The sequence below is a fragment of the Daucus carota genome, chromosome 6 (assembly GCF_001625215.2).
Source record: "Daucus carota subsp. sativus chromosome 6, DH1 v3.0, whole genome shotgun sequence".
NCBI lineage: Eukaryota > Viridiplantae > Streptophyta > Magnoliopsida > Apiales > Apiaceae > Daucus > Daucus carota.
In genome coordinates, this window is record NC_030386.2 from 36,005,258 (window position 1) to 36,021,606 (window position 16,349).

The following is a 16,349-nucleotide window of genomic DNA, read 5'->3' on the forward strand; positions in this document are numbered from 1 at the left end:
ACAATTGTGAAGTTTTTAATAATGCAATAAACAGGTTCAGGGACATGGGGATTGTGACTATGTTAAAGTCAATCCACACAACATGTATGGAAAGAATTTGTAAGAGGCTGAACAAAATGGAAATTAGGAACACAACTTTCTGCACAAAACCAATGAAGAAACTTCACAAGTAAGTTAATTCCAGTGCCTAATTCTCTGTATTTCAGTGCCTAATTCTCTGTATTTACAATGCCTAAACTTCTTGTTATTTTAGGTCCATGGAACTAGCTGCTAGAGCAAGGCCAATCTGGAATGGTCTTGATAAATATCATGTGACCATGACAGATGGTGGTCATGAAATTGTTTGTGATTTGAAGAATAGAAGATATGCTTGTAACAAATGGCAGCTAACAGGTATACCTTGTTTCCATGCTTGTGCCTGTATATTTTTTCAAAAAGAAAGTCCTCTGGAATACATGCATGAGTGCCACAAAAGATCATGGTACTTGCAAGTATATAGCCATGTGTTGGAACCTATCAATGGCCCTGAATTTTGGGAGCAAACAAATGAGACCCCATTACTCCCACCCATCAAGAAAGTTGCTCCTGGGAGGCCAAAAAAAAAGAGAGATAGTAGAAATGATGTGGTTGAAACCAGAGAGAAAGACCCTACCACCATGAAGAGGACAGGCTCAAGTATAGAATGTGCACACTGCAAAGGTGTTGGGCATAATGTCAGAACCTGCAAAAAGAAGGTAGTAATCTCTGAATGCCTTTCAACATTACCCCTGACCTCTGTTAGAGTTAACGACGTTTTTGATGGACAACCGTTAAGTCGGTGCAAATCGTTTAGACATTGGAAGTTTTGAGTGCAAACTGTAAAATTTTAAACATCTGGACCAAAGCGCAAAACGCCTCAAAGATAGCGGTGCAAACTGTGATTTACTCTTTTATTAATGTTCAACTTTCGCATAATGTAACACCCCAGTCCCACATCGAGGAGTGTGGAGACTTTAGTTCTGTTTATAAGCATAAGTACTACTACTAATTGCACCAACAAATCATGATCTTTTGGGGACCTGTGGTGGGCTTGTGGATTACCCAAGTTGTTGCAGTTGGGCCAGTATATTTAGGCTTATTTTCGGATTCGGATTTCGGGACTTGATCTGATTTTCGAAAAAGACTCGGGATGGGGACACGAAGGCTGGTGGTATCATCCCGCAATGGACAGAGATCCAGAGGCTTTCGGGACTTAATCTGATTTTCGAAAAAGGCTCGGGATTTGACCCGGGTTGTCACACATAAACTATTGGCTTGTTCTCACTGGAGCCCAGTTGTGCGGGTTTGAACCACGTAACCGACCCCGGCTCATATTTTTATTTGCCAAATTCAGTCCGATTTGGACTGATCATAAACCGCATAGTTTGTAACAGTAACACGAGCCGGGTACGAATTAACTAATCAACACCCACAACCTGCCACGACCCACTAGTTGTTTTATTTTTTATTTTTCAATTACATTATTATCACATATCCTCATTATATATCAACAAATTAACTGTGAACCGATGTTAACCTCTAATCACCAGAAATCTTTCAGCATATAAGAAACTGTCAACTTAACTGTACAAATATTTTCACAAAATAAATTGTGTCTCAACCAACTCTGATCATTTCTTGTTCCTCTTCACAGACTCTTCAGACAAGATCTTATCATTGATGCTTTCGGAAGAATTTTGTTCAGAGATTTCCTTAAGGCCGGGCGTAGGAGTATTGCTGGTTAGATTTTTATATATGCCTAGAGCTTCAGCTATCATGCTGGCAGGAGATGAAGTATTTGCAGGAAGCAGCATCGTATTGCCCTAGATGATCGAAATAGCAAACATTTAAATAAAATGAAACCTGCTCCAGCAATAAAACATCAAAGACATTCACACGTTAGGTATGGTGTTTTACCTCTTTAGCTAGATTCCCAAAGGCATCAATATATTGCTCAGCTATCCCCAAAGTTGCTGCCTAAGTTTGACACGAAAAAAAATGCAAAGTTTAGTATTTATATTATGTGGTTCACTGTTTCTGCATGATCAAAGTAGATTCAGTACTAATAATCTTACACACGCGTCACAAAGTTACTAGATACTACATTTCGATTAATACGTATAGGAGAAGCGCCAATAAATGATACAATATTTCTGGTTCATTCAGTAAGAGAGTGCGGAACTGCAAATAGTTCCCAAGTATTATCAGGGCCGCCTCGATAATACTTACTTTCTTTGGTTAAATTATTGCATGTCATGGTAGAAAAGAAAGATACACGGCCATGACAAGACTGCATTATCAAATACATGCAATCTTAAATTTCTAATCATCCTGATAATTTAATAAAACAGACATGCTAAGTGATTTACTAAAGAACAAAGTTTACATTACCTCCATTCCGCCATGGTTCTTAATAGCTTCTGAAATTAAAGAAATTCTTTGTGTCGTTGCCTTTGCAACTGCAAGTATGGCCTCTGCTTCTCCTGATACAAGTCCAGCAAATGAAAAAATATCAAAGGCACCCAGTGGGTCAACATCAACAAAACTACTATTTAAGTATCTAGCAGCTGTAGTAATTTACTTCAGTTCATACGCAAAATCATCTCCATGCATGCTTATTTTAGCCCAAAAGTAAGTCCTCTGACTACCAGACCACAGCCTAATTTCCAAAATCGTAGTAACTCACCTTGAGCTCTATTAACTTGATCCATCTTTGCAGCTTCTGAAGCAAGAATAACCGAACTCTTCTTTCCATCAGCTATATTGATGTGTGCTTGCCTTTCTCCTGCATTTATATAACACAAAATAAAAGAACAAGAGCATAAATGTAGAGAAATCTTTAAACAGGTTAGTTATAAAAGGGACCCTTTTCTAAAGATATACTGTATTCAATGATTATCACCACAGAGTACATGGTTTAAACAAGTTAAAAAGGACAACTGGAAACACCATTACCTTCAGACTCCAGAACTAGAGCTCTCTTTTTGCGCTCTGCTTCAGCCTGCATCTCCATAGCTGCCTTTACACCAGGTGGAGGAGAAATATCCCCTAATGTAAAAGAATAAATGGTCAGCTTTCTAACAAGTTGCCTAATTGTTTTTTCTGAGCAAGTATAAATATGAAAGTCCACAAATCAGCGACAAAAATACTTACTTATCTCGTAACGGAGGCATTTTAGGCCCCAGTCTTTGGCAGCATCATTTATAGCCAGCTGCCACAAGAAAGTAGTATTACGAATCAACAGAGTAATATAGTTTTAATACTTCTGTTTGGTAGTTGGCAATGTGAAGTGAATATTGGAGTTACAATAATTTTAACGATGCTAGAATATGAATAGTAGTAGTATGATTTTAAATGTCTTTGCTTGTATTTTAGCATGTCTGACTACATATCTTTGCTTATCAGATAAAATGAAGTTTGTTGTGCAAAGTGTAAGAGCATCTCCAATCTAACACAAAGAATGTTCAACAATTAATACAATTAAACACTTTATGTAAAGTAATGATAAGGCACATATGTATGTTATAAAGTGACAGCAATAACATAGCTGTAAGAGTGAAAACATACCACTATCTTATCATTGAGGGTGTCTCGTTCCTCAAAACTTTTGTCCAGTGTTATCTTACCAAGCTCACTACGCATAGTTGTCTGTGCAAGCTGAATAACAGCATACAACGGATTTTCTGCTCCATAGGATGCCAATTTCGGATCCACAATCTACAAGCATCAAGATATCTAATTAATCAAACAAGACTATCTGACAAATCATTCTAAATTCTAAAAGTAACAAGTATACCTTAACATAGAGAATTCCATCAATAGATATGCTAACATTATCCTTGGTAATAGCATTCTGATCTGGAATCTGAATAGCTGCTTCCTTCAAGGAATGGGCATAAGCAATTTTATCGACAAAAGGTATCAAGAAGTGAAATCCAGGAGTAAGAGTTTTCACATATCTTCCAAATCTCTCCAGCACAAGAGCTCTTTTCTCTGGCACAATCTGAATCCCCCAGTTCACAGGTGGCTTGATCATATGCCTAACCACAAATCATTTCAAAAACATCATACCTCATAATATTCATAAACATCAATCAAACATCATAACATGAAAAATAATTAAATGTGGAATTCACATACCAACATAACATCATGACTATTAAGGGTTTACCGGGATCATATTGTATTCTAACAGACCTAAAAATTCGAGATGTTTGGAAGACGAAATTATCATGATCATATTGTATACTAACAATGACTCCACATAAAACCACATATCAGCCCTGATGTATCTATTACAACACATTCAAATAAAAACTTAACACATGTCATCTTTTGAAAGATTTTATAACTTAACACGGAGATTATGCACTCAATTTTGTGTAGGAAGAATTTTTTTTACTAAAAACCTGTTTAAAATATGTGTTTTGTTAATTTTGATGTATTAATGATTTCATCTATTAGAAGTATAATAGTAAAAATAAGACTGATTTATGGAAAACTTATGATTTATCAGGAAGTTTTATAAAAAAAATTTAAAAAAGTAAGTTATTGAAAAAAGTGACTTAAGTCAGTTTCACACCCAGCATGACTTATATCTTATACAAACAGGCTCTACAACACAAAACAAATTATTTACACAGCCACGGCGCATTACTGTATCAAGTACTCCTTAAATGTGCATTATATATAACAGATGATGTAGTATACTCACATAGAATCGCGACTCGAACGGAAGTGACGAACGGTCTGAGCGGCGGCCGCAGCTAACGGCGACGGGGCGAGAGATCGGAGTTGAGTTGTCGGAGCGCTAGGAGAAGAGAGCTTAGGAACACGTGACGGAGCTGATGTAGAGAGCTGTCGGCTCAACATTGGCGAGAGCTGCCGGTACAAAATCGGAGCGAACTGAACAAATTTCACGGTGTTCGGAGAGAGTGATTTAGCTACTACACTCATGATTTTCAGAATTTCGAGAGAGGTTCGTAAAATTAGCTTAGATGAGAGAGAGTTGTTTTTCTTTTTCAGATGTGAGGAGGTGCGCGTGTTTATATATGCACAAGTTTGTGCGTGTGTTTACCCTGCTGCAAGTTATACTTCTAGCCTGAAGGCCCTGAACTGTGCAGAATGGGATTTGAAAAATGAAAATTGGAAATAACCCCTCGTCCAAGACATGTCCTCCAGAATACATACAGGCACCCCCAATTATTTACATTTGGACACGGGTTAGTCAGGCATTCTAATATTTTCCGTATATTATTTACACGCATTATGAGATTTTTATAAAATATAGTTCTATAACTTATTTTTAATTTTTTTTTAATATAAGTTTAAATGCAAATTTTTTTTGAGAAATTTTAAAATAATATATTATGTTAGTATATTCTATAAAAATCCTAAAATACATCTCAAAAAGTAACGTAAAGAACAGGACAGAGGCAGTAGTTTAATAATATCATTTTAATTTTTTCTAAATAAATGTTTAGTATCTAAACTTTTATAAAGAAATAAAATCCAAAAAAAAAATTATGAAACTATATTTCATATGCGTGCGTCGAGCATCTAGCCATGAAAAAAAAATCAGAGAGTGTTTACGATGATAAAAAGAGCCAATAATATAATTTTACATAAAAGTTTGCCGATCAATAATACAAGTTTATAACGCATAAAAGTTTGCCATCATTATCAGAAACGAGGTAGTAACAGGTAGGCAACAAGTTTATAACACATAAAAGTTTGCCAGCCATTAATACAAGTTTATATCGCATAAAGCTTGCCATCATCAGAAAGGAGGTGATAGCGGGTAGGTGAACAGTAAGACATGAAAATTACTATCTGAAGCTAGTTAATTCATTTAGTTTTAAACTGAAAATCTCAGATTTCATACAATCAAAATGAAAATATGAAAGCTCAAAAAAAAAATTCCGCCCTGGTCAAATAATTCCGTCTACAAGATATAGTTGTGACTAAAAAGCTACAAAAACATTTATTCAGTTGCTTCCACTATGGTTCCCTTCTCACTGACGTAGATACCATCAAGAAACTTTCTGATATCTTTTTTCTTGACATGACATTTCTGTACAAAAGAAAAAAGGACGGTGAAAGGAAGAATTGAGCATTAGAAAGTATAAGTGAAAAGCAAAGCCTGTTTTAAACTTCGTTGATGCATATGCTGATATGCATAAACAATCGACAGATTAATCCAGCAAGTATCTACATACAGGTACATACATATAGATTATAGAGACACAGAAACATATGTAATAAAAACGGAGAGATAGTCGGAGAAATCAGTTACCTGGTTTATCAAAGCAGCAGATCGGGAAACAAGTTCAATGTCATTACCATCCAACACGATCTCATCCTTCACCTTCTCAGACCTGGTAATTGAAACCCCTTCAAGCATCTGAACTTTCCTCACCTATGCAAACAAAAGAAAGTTAAGCAAGAAGTCCGAATTAAAGTATATGCTGCATGTATTCATTTAAGAAAATTCCAATCAATTATGAATGCCTTACTACACTAACAAATAGATGATAGGTATGAACAGGGATAACAAGGACCAACAGAGATTTATGTCTCTAATCTTGAGTATAATAAAATAATTAATACATCGGTGCAAGTATTTTCTAGAACCATTTTATTTGTGCTAGTAATACTATCACCACCTCACATTGCACCAAACTTTGTGAGAAGAGAGTATCGTAACACTGCAAGTCAAGCATTCAAACTAAATTCCATGAAATAAATATGAGCAAGGTCTTACTACAACAAGATCATCTATCCAAGAAACAGGGACAAGATGACTAGTTACATAAATGCTATTGTAGTCTCTCCAATAAGGCAATGCAATGCTAAGGCAGCAATCATTTCGTTAACCTGTGTGTCTGTCTGTCACCAGTACTCACTCATTCTCGCAATTTAGCATCACATACATAAACAGAGACTAATTAGTTAAAATAAAAACTGAAATGGTCAACATTAGTCGATCACAAAACTTCTGAATTTCAATAAACAAACCGAAAAGCCTTTGCAAACAACTCAAATTTATTCTACGAACTTCAATGTCAAAACACAGTAACTCTTAATTTATAGCAACTGATATCTACACACCAAATCAAAACATTACTGCAATCAGACTCCTCTAATCAAAACATATATTTTACGACACTATAATTACATTACAAATTATATACTAACAAACAACTGAATTACAAAACATACATTTCACTCAGCAATTATAACATATAAAACATCTAGAATCCAATACAAAGTGTAAAATAATATACCTTCTTCTCGCCGAGAAAATTACGAATCTCAATAGCATTTCCAGCGCCACCGATACTCGCATTAATCGGAAAATGAGCGTAAACGAACCTCATCTTATACCTATATCCTTTAGTAACCCCCACAATGAGATTATTGACATGACTCAGAGCGGTCCTAATAGCAGCAGTGGTCTTGCGAGAGCCGAACCAAGCATCAACTTTGAGCTTCTTCTGACCGGTCGTTTCGTCGGTGATGAGCTGGAAGTCGAGATTCAAGTGCTTGAAGTTGCGGACGAGTTTGCCCCTGGGGCCTTCGACTTCGATGACTTTGGCTTTGATTTTGATTGTGATGCCCTCCGGGATGTCCATTGTTTCGGAGGAGAGGATTGTCTTCATTTTTCCTTGCCTTTTTTTAGGGTTTTGGGGAGAGGGGAAGAACCCTAGAGAGGGAATGTGGTGGGTATTTGTAGTGTGGGCTGATGAGGTAATTGTTGTAATTAGGGTCCATATTGAAAGGGGCCGATGATGGGATGGTTTGTGTCGCGAGTGCCGTGTTTGGCCATACTTTTATTTATTGCTTTTGATTTTATTGAATTGATTGCATAAAAAATTTAGGAGTTTATCAAAATTATCATTTTTTAAAAAAAATTACAATTTTATTATTTTTGGAAATATTTGTAAATATATTATTTTTTAAAAAAAATACTTGTAAAAATACGATCTGCGACTATGTGTAATCAGATGCAAATTCAATTAAATGGTATCGTAGAAGTTATGAGTATAGTTGCATCTAATTGCATACAATATTTGTGAAATTATTTTCATAAGCTGTTATTTTTGAAAAATATTTGTAAAATATATAGTATATTTGTAAAAATGTTTTAGTCTTGGATATTTGTGAGAAAACCTCAAAAATTTATAAATCACTTTCGACTGTTAAGTCATAATGTAAAAAATTAAAAATTTTAAATCTTTTAAGAATTTATTTTTATTTTAAAATTTTGATTTTATAAAAATATATAGATTGCTCCAAAAATAAATTATAATATTTTATATAATATATTTTATGTATAAAATTTACCATTCCAATCGTACAAAACCTTTACTTCTTGATATTCATTATAATTGTCTATATACTTCAAAAAATGTGTTTAAATTATTTATTATCATATTAAAATAATATTTTCTATTAATAATAATTTGAAATAATAATAACATGATGTTGTTACGATTTAGCTAATCATTATAGCAAATTTCAACCATGCCCAATCTCTTTCATATTGAGCAAATTTTACAATTTGTTGCTAGCTTAATTTAGCCAAGCATAATCGTTAACATTTTCAATGGGGCTGGTTAAATCGGAATTAGATTGAAACTGTAAAATATTACATAAAATTTGTTAAAATTTTGAAATAATTAGTTTCGATGGTGTTATACTAACAATTTTTAGCCTTGCTAGGGTTGAAATCAAATTAAAAATTACAATTGGATTATAGATTTAATTTCAAATTCGATTTTATTCAATTTCAAAATCTCGATGTTAATGTCATAAATTTTGATTCAATTAAAAATCTCATTTTTCAAAAAAATATTTTTAATACCTAGAATAACTATTCGCAACAATGTTTGCATAACATATAGACAAAAAATAAGAGCAGACAAAATCAGTAAATTACCCGGTAAGCACAAGCAGCACCTAAAAGTAAAATTTTATTTTATACTCATTCTGTTTTTTAATATATGACGTTTGACTTGTTGGCACACACTTTTAAGTGCTTTGACCGGATAGTTAAAAGTATTATTTTTGAAATTTTACTTTTCTGAATAAAAATTTGTAATCAAAATTTTAATTTACAAAAAAAATTGATTAAAAATAATAATTTTTACTATCCGGTCAACTCAGCTAAAGATGCGTGCCCAAATCAAAAGTGTCATATAAAAAAAACAGAGTGAGTAGTACCTGACTACCTGCAATGCCGCGTTGTTTTAACAAAACGAGACCACAGGCCACAGTCTCGTAGCCCACACTTTTGATCTCCACAAAAACGTGAACCAAACACCTTCCTTTTTTTCCCTGTCCGCTCCACCTTGTTTTTTCACTGAACCACGGTTACAGTTGTCCTAAATCACAAATCACTCCACTTGTTCACCTCTCCCTAGGGTTTATATGATCATCTCTCTCCTTTAAATCTCTCTACACACATATACGCATATACACATACATAAACATATATCTATTTATAACTCACTCTTCACATGGAGCCTCTCCCAGTGGGATACAGATTCAGGCCAACAGACGAGGAGCTAATAAATCACTATCTCAGGCTTAAAATAAATGGATTCCACAAGGAAGTTGATGTTATTCGCGAGGTTGATATTTGTAAATGCGAGCCCTGGGATTTACCTGGTATCTTTTCCTTCTCTTAATTGATGATTTTATAAGTGTTTTTTTATTGCTCTCTTTTCTAAATTGGATCTGAAGATACTTTTATTGTGTATAATGTTGATTCAAGTATATTCTTAAGTTGAAATAGAAAGACCTGGATTCTGGTCTATTTTTTCGCTTGATGATAGGGGCCTGAATATGATTATAATTTATAGGGTTTTGTCTAGTGTGTGCCCATGGGCACATGCTAAGCGCGGAATTTGATATGTTTGGAAGATTTTGATTGGTGTGGTTGTATTTGCAGGGGGTCCACCATTATTAAGATATGAGAGCCAATCAAAATCTCTCAAACTTATAAAATTTCGCGCTTAGCATGTGCCCATGGGCACACACTAGAAAAACCGTAATTTATATTATAGTTACAATCGGATTGTTGTATATGTTAGCTGCCTGCCTTCAAATTGTTTACGATTAATGATAGAAGAAGGGGGAGCTGAATATGCGAATGTCATTATATTTTTATATTGTTATGCATATTTAGAAGTAAGGATCAATTTTTTGTTTATGTTAGCTAAATTCCTGTCAACTAGTATGCAACTTTGTGATACACAATACACAAAGCAGTTCGCAACTTTGTGTTATGTGATTAAATATGTCAGGGATTATAGATTTCGACTGTGTACGTACATTTTCCCTTCTAGTTCCAAGTTCTGATTGTATTTAATTTAGAAGTTGGTCAACTAATTTTTTGAGCAATTCGGCAATATGCAATTTCATGAAGTACTTATGATACCTCAGAAACCTGTTTTTTTAAGTGACCAGACTAAAATAGCACCGTCAAAGATAATTTATAAAATGGTTCTTCACTTCTTTGAACCGATGTGACAAATAAAAACACATTACACTTTTTTAAAATTGAAGATTGAGAGGGAGTCCTGGCAGGAATCAATAATTCTTGAGATAGTTTTCAGTGTATTTTCGTAGTTTCTATGGTTTAGAGCAAGAACAAGGCAGAAACTGTAACATTTAGAGGTAGATTTAGATGTTTAGATGCAGGAATAGAGAAGAATATATCAGAAATGTAGAAAGATAACAGAATTCAGTTAGAAACTTGCAGAGAGACAGAGTTTTAGCGAGAGAGAGACTTTGGTGGAACTCATTCCCATTTTCATTTACTACTTGTATTATGAAAAATGCTACTTGTTTTTGTACTACTAGCACAAAAATGACCTTTATACCCTTACAACTTTACTAATATAACGATACTACTATTATAGCGTTGCCAAGACACAGACACAGTTCCTGACAAGCTATGTAACTCGGACTCGGGTACGGGTGTCGGACACGACACGGATCCGGTGTCGGATTCACCTATTTAAAAAAGATTCAGACACGGAGACATCGTCCAAAATTTGGACACGGATACTTGGACACGACAATTTTTAATAAATAATATATTTTATATTTTCATAGCAATTATCAAAAAGATCAGTTCCATACAATTCTTATGCAAAACAAAATGAGTTCCATGCTCAACAGCTCAAGCCATTAAAATCACAAACTTAAAATAATTAAATGTCTGGTAAATAGTATTAAAGCTGCTACATATTTGTGCATCTTCACTCTTCAAATGTCATTGCTTCAATCTCTGGATCATTTGAAGATAAGTCAGCAATCTCCAACAAGCTATCACCTTCAACATTATCTCCCCCTACAAAACAAATGGAAATGGGTAAGTACATACAAATAAATTGCATAAAAATGAAAGGAATGTAAATGTACAAATTAATCATACCAATGTCCCAATATTTAGATGGTCCTTCCATGCATTCTCTCTCCTTTCTTGAGACCAATCTGACATTGTTGTGAATGTACACGAGGCTCTCTGTTGTGGCTCCATAAGTGCTCCAATTACATTCACAACATGATGATGATGCCTATTGTGAAAGTAATCTAAAGGCAAGACCTTGTAACAATGGTGTGTATGAATCATAATTAGCCCACCATGACATAGGGTCCTCATCAAATCTTAACGCAATAACATGGGGCTGATCAAAATAATCAAGATCACATGAAAAATAACCAAATTCTTAAAAGCTTTTTTAATGTCATCTGGATTGTCAAACAGCCTTTTAAAACAAAGTTCCCTATTCAAAGAAATATTATAGCCAACAATGGTAACACCAAATCAGGATCAAGAAGTTTCTTTGAATAGGGAACTTTGTTTTAAAAGGCAGTTTGACAATCCAGATGACTTTAAAAAAGCTTTTAAAGAATTTGGTTCTTTTTCATGTGATCTTGATTCTTTTGGTCATCCCCATGTTGTCGCGTCAAGATTTGATGAGGACCCTATGTCATGGTGGGCTAATTATGGTTCGTACACGCCATTGTTACAAGGTCTTACTTTTAGATTACTTTGACAATCGGCGTCATCATGTTGTAAATGTAATTAGAGCACTTATGGAGCCATTCAAAGTGTTAAAGAAATCGATTAGCTACTGAAACAACGGAGAGCCTGGTGTATATTCACAATAATGTCAGATTTCTCTCAAGAAAGGAGAGAGAATACATGGAAGGACCATCTATATATTAGGACATTGGTATGATTAATTTGTACGTTTACATTCCCTTAATTTTTATGCAATTTATTTGTATGTACTTACCCATTTCCATTTGTTTTGTAGGGGGAGATAATGTTGAAGGTGTAGCTTGTTGGAGATTGCCGACTTATCTTTAAATGATTCAGAGATTGAAGCAATGGACATGCACAATACGTGGCAACTTTACTACTATTTACTAGACATTTAATTATTTTAAGTTTGTGATTTTAATGGCTTGAGCTGTTGAGCATGGAACTCATTTTGGTTTGCATTAGATTTAAGTGATCTTTTTGATAATTGCTATGAAAATATATTATTTATTAAAAAATTGCCGTGTCCCCGTATCCGTGTCCAAATTTTGGATGGTGTCCCCGTGTTTGAAATTTTTTAAAATAGGCGAATCCGGATCCGTGTCATGTCCGACACCCCGAGTAAAATAGGTTGTGACACCATAGTCCCACATGACATCATCAAGGAGTGTGAGATACTTTGTCCAAATTTATAAGGTGGACTAAATGCACCAATAGATCATGATCTTGGTGGATTTGTGGATTACCTGGTTGCATTTGGGCCAATGTATTTTGCCTTGTTTGGAACTGGAACTTACCCTCTAAAAAAAAATTTCTTGATTTGAACAAGGTTGTCACGGCAAAGGATTCATTCGCTGCAATTTAAATTACCAAAATATATTATTTGATGCGATTGTTAAATTACAAAATATGCTGGTGACCCACACAAACGATATATGTTGTAAAAAACATGTTGTTATATGCTGTAGTACTGCAACGTCATATAGTAGTCCCTAGTGGAGAACAAATGTTTGTTAAGGATTCTTATGATTTTATAAAGAATGTAATCAAGCCAGTGGTTTGTTCTATCGAGGGGAGATATCATTATGAAATAATTTGTATTTTAATGGTAGATACTAGTGTTGCTAATTGCTTCATTTAAAGATAAAGTTGAAAATGTTCTTTACTAATTTTTCAAAAATAAAATACATTACAGAAGTGGATTTAAGTAGTGCACTTGAAGTGATTATGTATTTTCTTGCTATTTTTTTGAATTCTCAACTTTCTTTTTTCCTTCCATGTAATAATACTCTTTACTCTTCTTCTTTGTACAGATCTGTCAATGGTAGAATCAGTAGATAATGAGTGGTTCTTCTTCTGTCCTAGGGATCGAAAGTACCAGAGTGGGCAACGATCCAATAGAGCAACAGTAGCTGGGTATTGGAAAGCCACTGGTAAAGACAGGTTTATCAAGTCTACTAGAGGAACGAATGTGATTGGTAGAAAGAAGACTCTAGTCTTCTATACAGGGCGTGCTCCCAGGGGTAATAGGACTCATTGGGTAATCCATGAGTACTGTGCTACTGAAGATGCCCTTAACGGGAACCATCCTGGACAGGTACAATATTTGATTTCTTTGTGTGTCCTGTTTTACACTATTGGTTTTTTATGCATTGTGCTGTATGTTCCAACTTATGACCCAACTCTTTGTATATCATTAAAAAAATTCTGATGACCTGTTTGTGATTCCATTAACACTGGATGTTTTATAAGTTAACATGATAGGAGTGATGCTTAAAACATGGCTGCACAAAGGATAAATAGGTATGTCTATGACTATAGATATAAAGAACACCCAAAATAATTATGAACAGTCAATAAAACATTAAAACCAAATAAGGTTCTTTTCTATGTCAATGAAGGTTAGTATAATCATAATTACTGGTTCTTGGATAAGCATAATTTTGGTTGCTATATTATAATTTATGCATAATGTATTTTCATAATCAGTCACCAGACTGACCACTTATTATTAATAAAAAAATATTTTTATAAATTTATTAAGTAGTTAGAGTTTCTTTTAATTAAGATTTTCCATCTTTGAAGTATATCTGTAACTGTTTTATTATGTATTTTCCTCATGCAGAGTGCCTTTGTAATCTGTCGTCTTTTTAAGAAGCATGATGGGAAACTAGATGAGGTGACTGAAAGTTCCAACTGTGATGAATATGAGCAAAAAGTTTCATCTTCCACTGTTAAGCTTTCTGCTGAAGATACTCAATCAGAGCAAGAGACTCCCATGTCAAGCCCGCAAGCTGGTGTGCAATCGTCGAGAATGAAAGGGGATTTAGATGAAAGTATTATGAATATATTTGCTGACAACCACATAACTACTGACCGGCGCAACAATATTTGTCCCTCCAATGAGGCTACAGGTCATGGGATGGGCAATATACCTATCCAGGTGAGCGGAGAAGTTGAATTTATAATGAGCCTTTCTGCTTTATTGGCGTTGCTTTCAATTAAGGCAAAAATTGGATTTGAATATACAAATTTTTTTATGCTACAGGCAGATAAAGGCATGGAGATTGCATTAGGAGATTTTAGTGAACTACAGGACCTTCCGGGTTCGAAAATCTTCTCTCCCTTACACATGCAGATGAGTAATGAGTTTGGATCTGTTTTTTTCCCGAATCCCGTTTCTTTCAGCTATGAAAATATGCCAGTGCCGTTTCAGTATGGTTCAAATTCTGCGGACATGGCTGCGTTTCTAGTTAGTTCAGGTGATTGTTCTAGCAGTCGCCAGATTCCTGGTATTAATTGTGAACCACAAAAGTGCACTAATGATCACAGGGATTTTGTTAATACGGCTACGGGTTCATGCTGGGAGTCGGATCTTGAAATATCTCAACGACGGGTATGATAGTATAACCCCTTTTTTATAAGGATCAGCGATTTATTTTTAGTATTTTTTTTTTTGCGTTTCATGTGTGCAGTCCTTGCTTGATTTGGTTTGTTGTAGAAATATAATTTTGGAGGCTTATTGACCCAGTAACTGCCAATTTTGCAGATATTGACGCCTGCAGAAATGTGTTCAATGCCTGATGGCATCAATCAAGAAGGGAGGAGGAATGTTTCCTTCCCACAGAATGCAAGTAATTCTTCAGCTGCCGTGTCTGTTGATGACCAAGTCTGTAATTTACAGAATCTTGAAGAATCTCGCACCTACAACAATGCAGTTGATGGTGATGATTATACTCGAACTGGAATTAAAATTAGGCCTCGGCAAACTGATAATCAAGCAGTTGCTCGTAAAATTGTGTTGCAAGGAATTGCATCCAAAAGAATCCGCTTGCAAAATAAATCTAGAGTCAGGTCAATTTCTCGCAGGCTGCCTAAAACTTTGAGTTATGATAACGAAAAGTGTGATGCAAGAGCTTCATTTATTGAGGTATGGAATCTTTCTCTTTGTGTGCATATCAAACAGTTCTTGAGCAGGATCTCGAATTGTACTGTATTGGCTTTGCAGGCTAGAGATGCGGACGAGCATCCTGCTACGTCAACTGCTGCCTCTTCCAGAACAGATGAATTCGAGGGAGTTTCGCTAGCCCAATCTAATTATGGAGGAATTGTTCGTAAACTGCCTACAAGATCGACTGGCAAACTAACTAACGTTCCAGCCGTGTTCTTGAAGAAGGCTCCTGTTTATTGCTTCGCTTCTTCATATTTGCATCAATGGAGAATACTGGCGGCTGCAGGTTTGGTGATAGTAGTAGCTGGCATCTGTGGGAAGCTTCTGCTATAGGGCGGTCCTTGAAGGAAGCTGGACTGTGTATAATTAGCCCAGTTAGTTTTGTTTATATATATTCATATTAATCTGTAGTGAAGTTTCAGATAAAAAGTATGCAACGCATTGCAACTCCGTAGGTAAATTATTTTGGTTGTCTTGTTAATTTCTAATTTTTATTGTATTTAGATTCATCTAGTTAATATGAAGAGTAATACACTTTCTTGACCTATCAGTAGAATTGACTTTTCTACAGCAGTTGTTCTTTCACTTCTTTCTTCATTTAAAGTGCTCTGTAATAGTTGTCTTATTGCAAGCATTCTTTTGTGCTTCTGTTTGATAGTGATTCACACAGATTGGACTGCGAAATGAGCAAAAACTAGTAACCAAGAAAAATTTAGTGATGCAAAAGATGGGATTTTTTGTTCAGCGACTAAAATATGATAATTGAAGTAATATAGTAACTTTCGAACATTTTTTTTGTTGCTTAATTGAATTGCACTT

General features: G+C 34.9%; 3 protein-coding genes across 3 annotated transcripts; 1 reads left to right on the forward strand and 2 right to left on the reverse strand.

Annotated features, from left to right (window-relative positions):
• Positions 1-1,550: 1,550 nt before the first annotated feature.
• On the reverse strand, positions 1,551-5,190 carry LOC108225007 (uncharacterized). The gene is made up of 9 exons (XM_017399800.2): positions 4,733-5,190; positions 3,815-4,058; positions 3,586-3,735; positions 3,172-3,229; positions 2,974-3,066; positions 2,705-2,803; positions 2,410-2,501; positions 1,936-1,995; positions 1,551-1,841 (listed from the first exon to the last, which is right to left on the reverse strand). Exons 1-9 carry the CDS (start codon positions 4,972-4,974, stop codon positions 1,650-1,652), a joined length of 1,230 nt encoding a protein of 409 aa, XP_017255289.1. The 5' UTR covers positions 4,975-5,190; the 3' UTR covers positions 1,551-1,649.
• A 653-nt stretch (positions 5,191-5,843) lies between these two features.
• LOC108225206 (large ribosomal subunit protein uL6z/uL6y-like) lies at positions 5,844-7,777 on the reverse strand. Its single transcript, XM_017400030.2, has 3 exons — positions 7,305-7,777; positions 6,314-6,436; positions 5,844-6,091 (listed from the first exon to the last, which is right to left on the reverse strand). The coding sequence occupies exons 1-3, from the start codon at positions 7,677-7,679 to the stop codon at positions 6,002-6,004; spliced, it is 588 nt and encodes a 195-aa protein (XP_017255519.1). The 5' UTR covers positions 7,680-7,777; the 3' UTR covers positions 5,844-6,001.
• Positions 7,778-9,291: 1,514 nt separating this feature from the next.
• LOC108192883 (NAC domain-containing protein 91) lies at positions 9,292-16,098 on the forward strand. Its single transcript, XM_017359405.2, has 6 exons — positions 9,292-9,690; positions 13,393-13,676; positions 14,205-14,522; positions 14,628-14,975; positions 15,129-15,509; positions 15,588-16,098. Exons 1-6 carry the CDS (start codon positions 9,540-9,542, stop codon positions 15,861-15,863), a joined length of 1,758 nt encoding a protein of 585 aa, XP_017214894.1. The 5' UTR covers positions 9,292-9,539; the 3' UTR covers positions 15,864-16,098.
• The last annotated feature ends 251 nt before the right edge of the window (positions 16,099-16,349 follow it).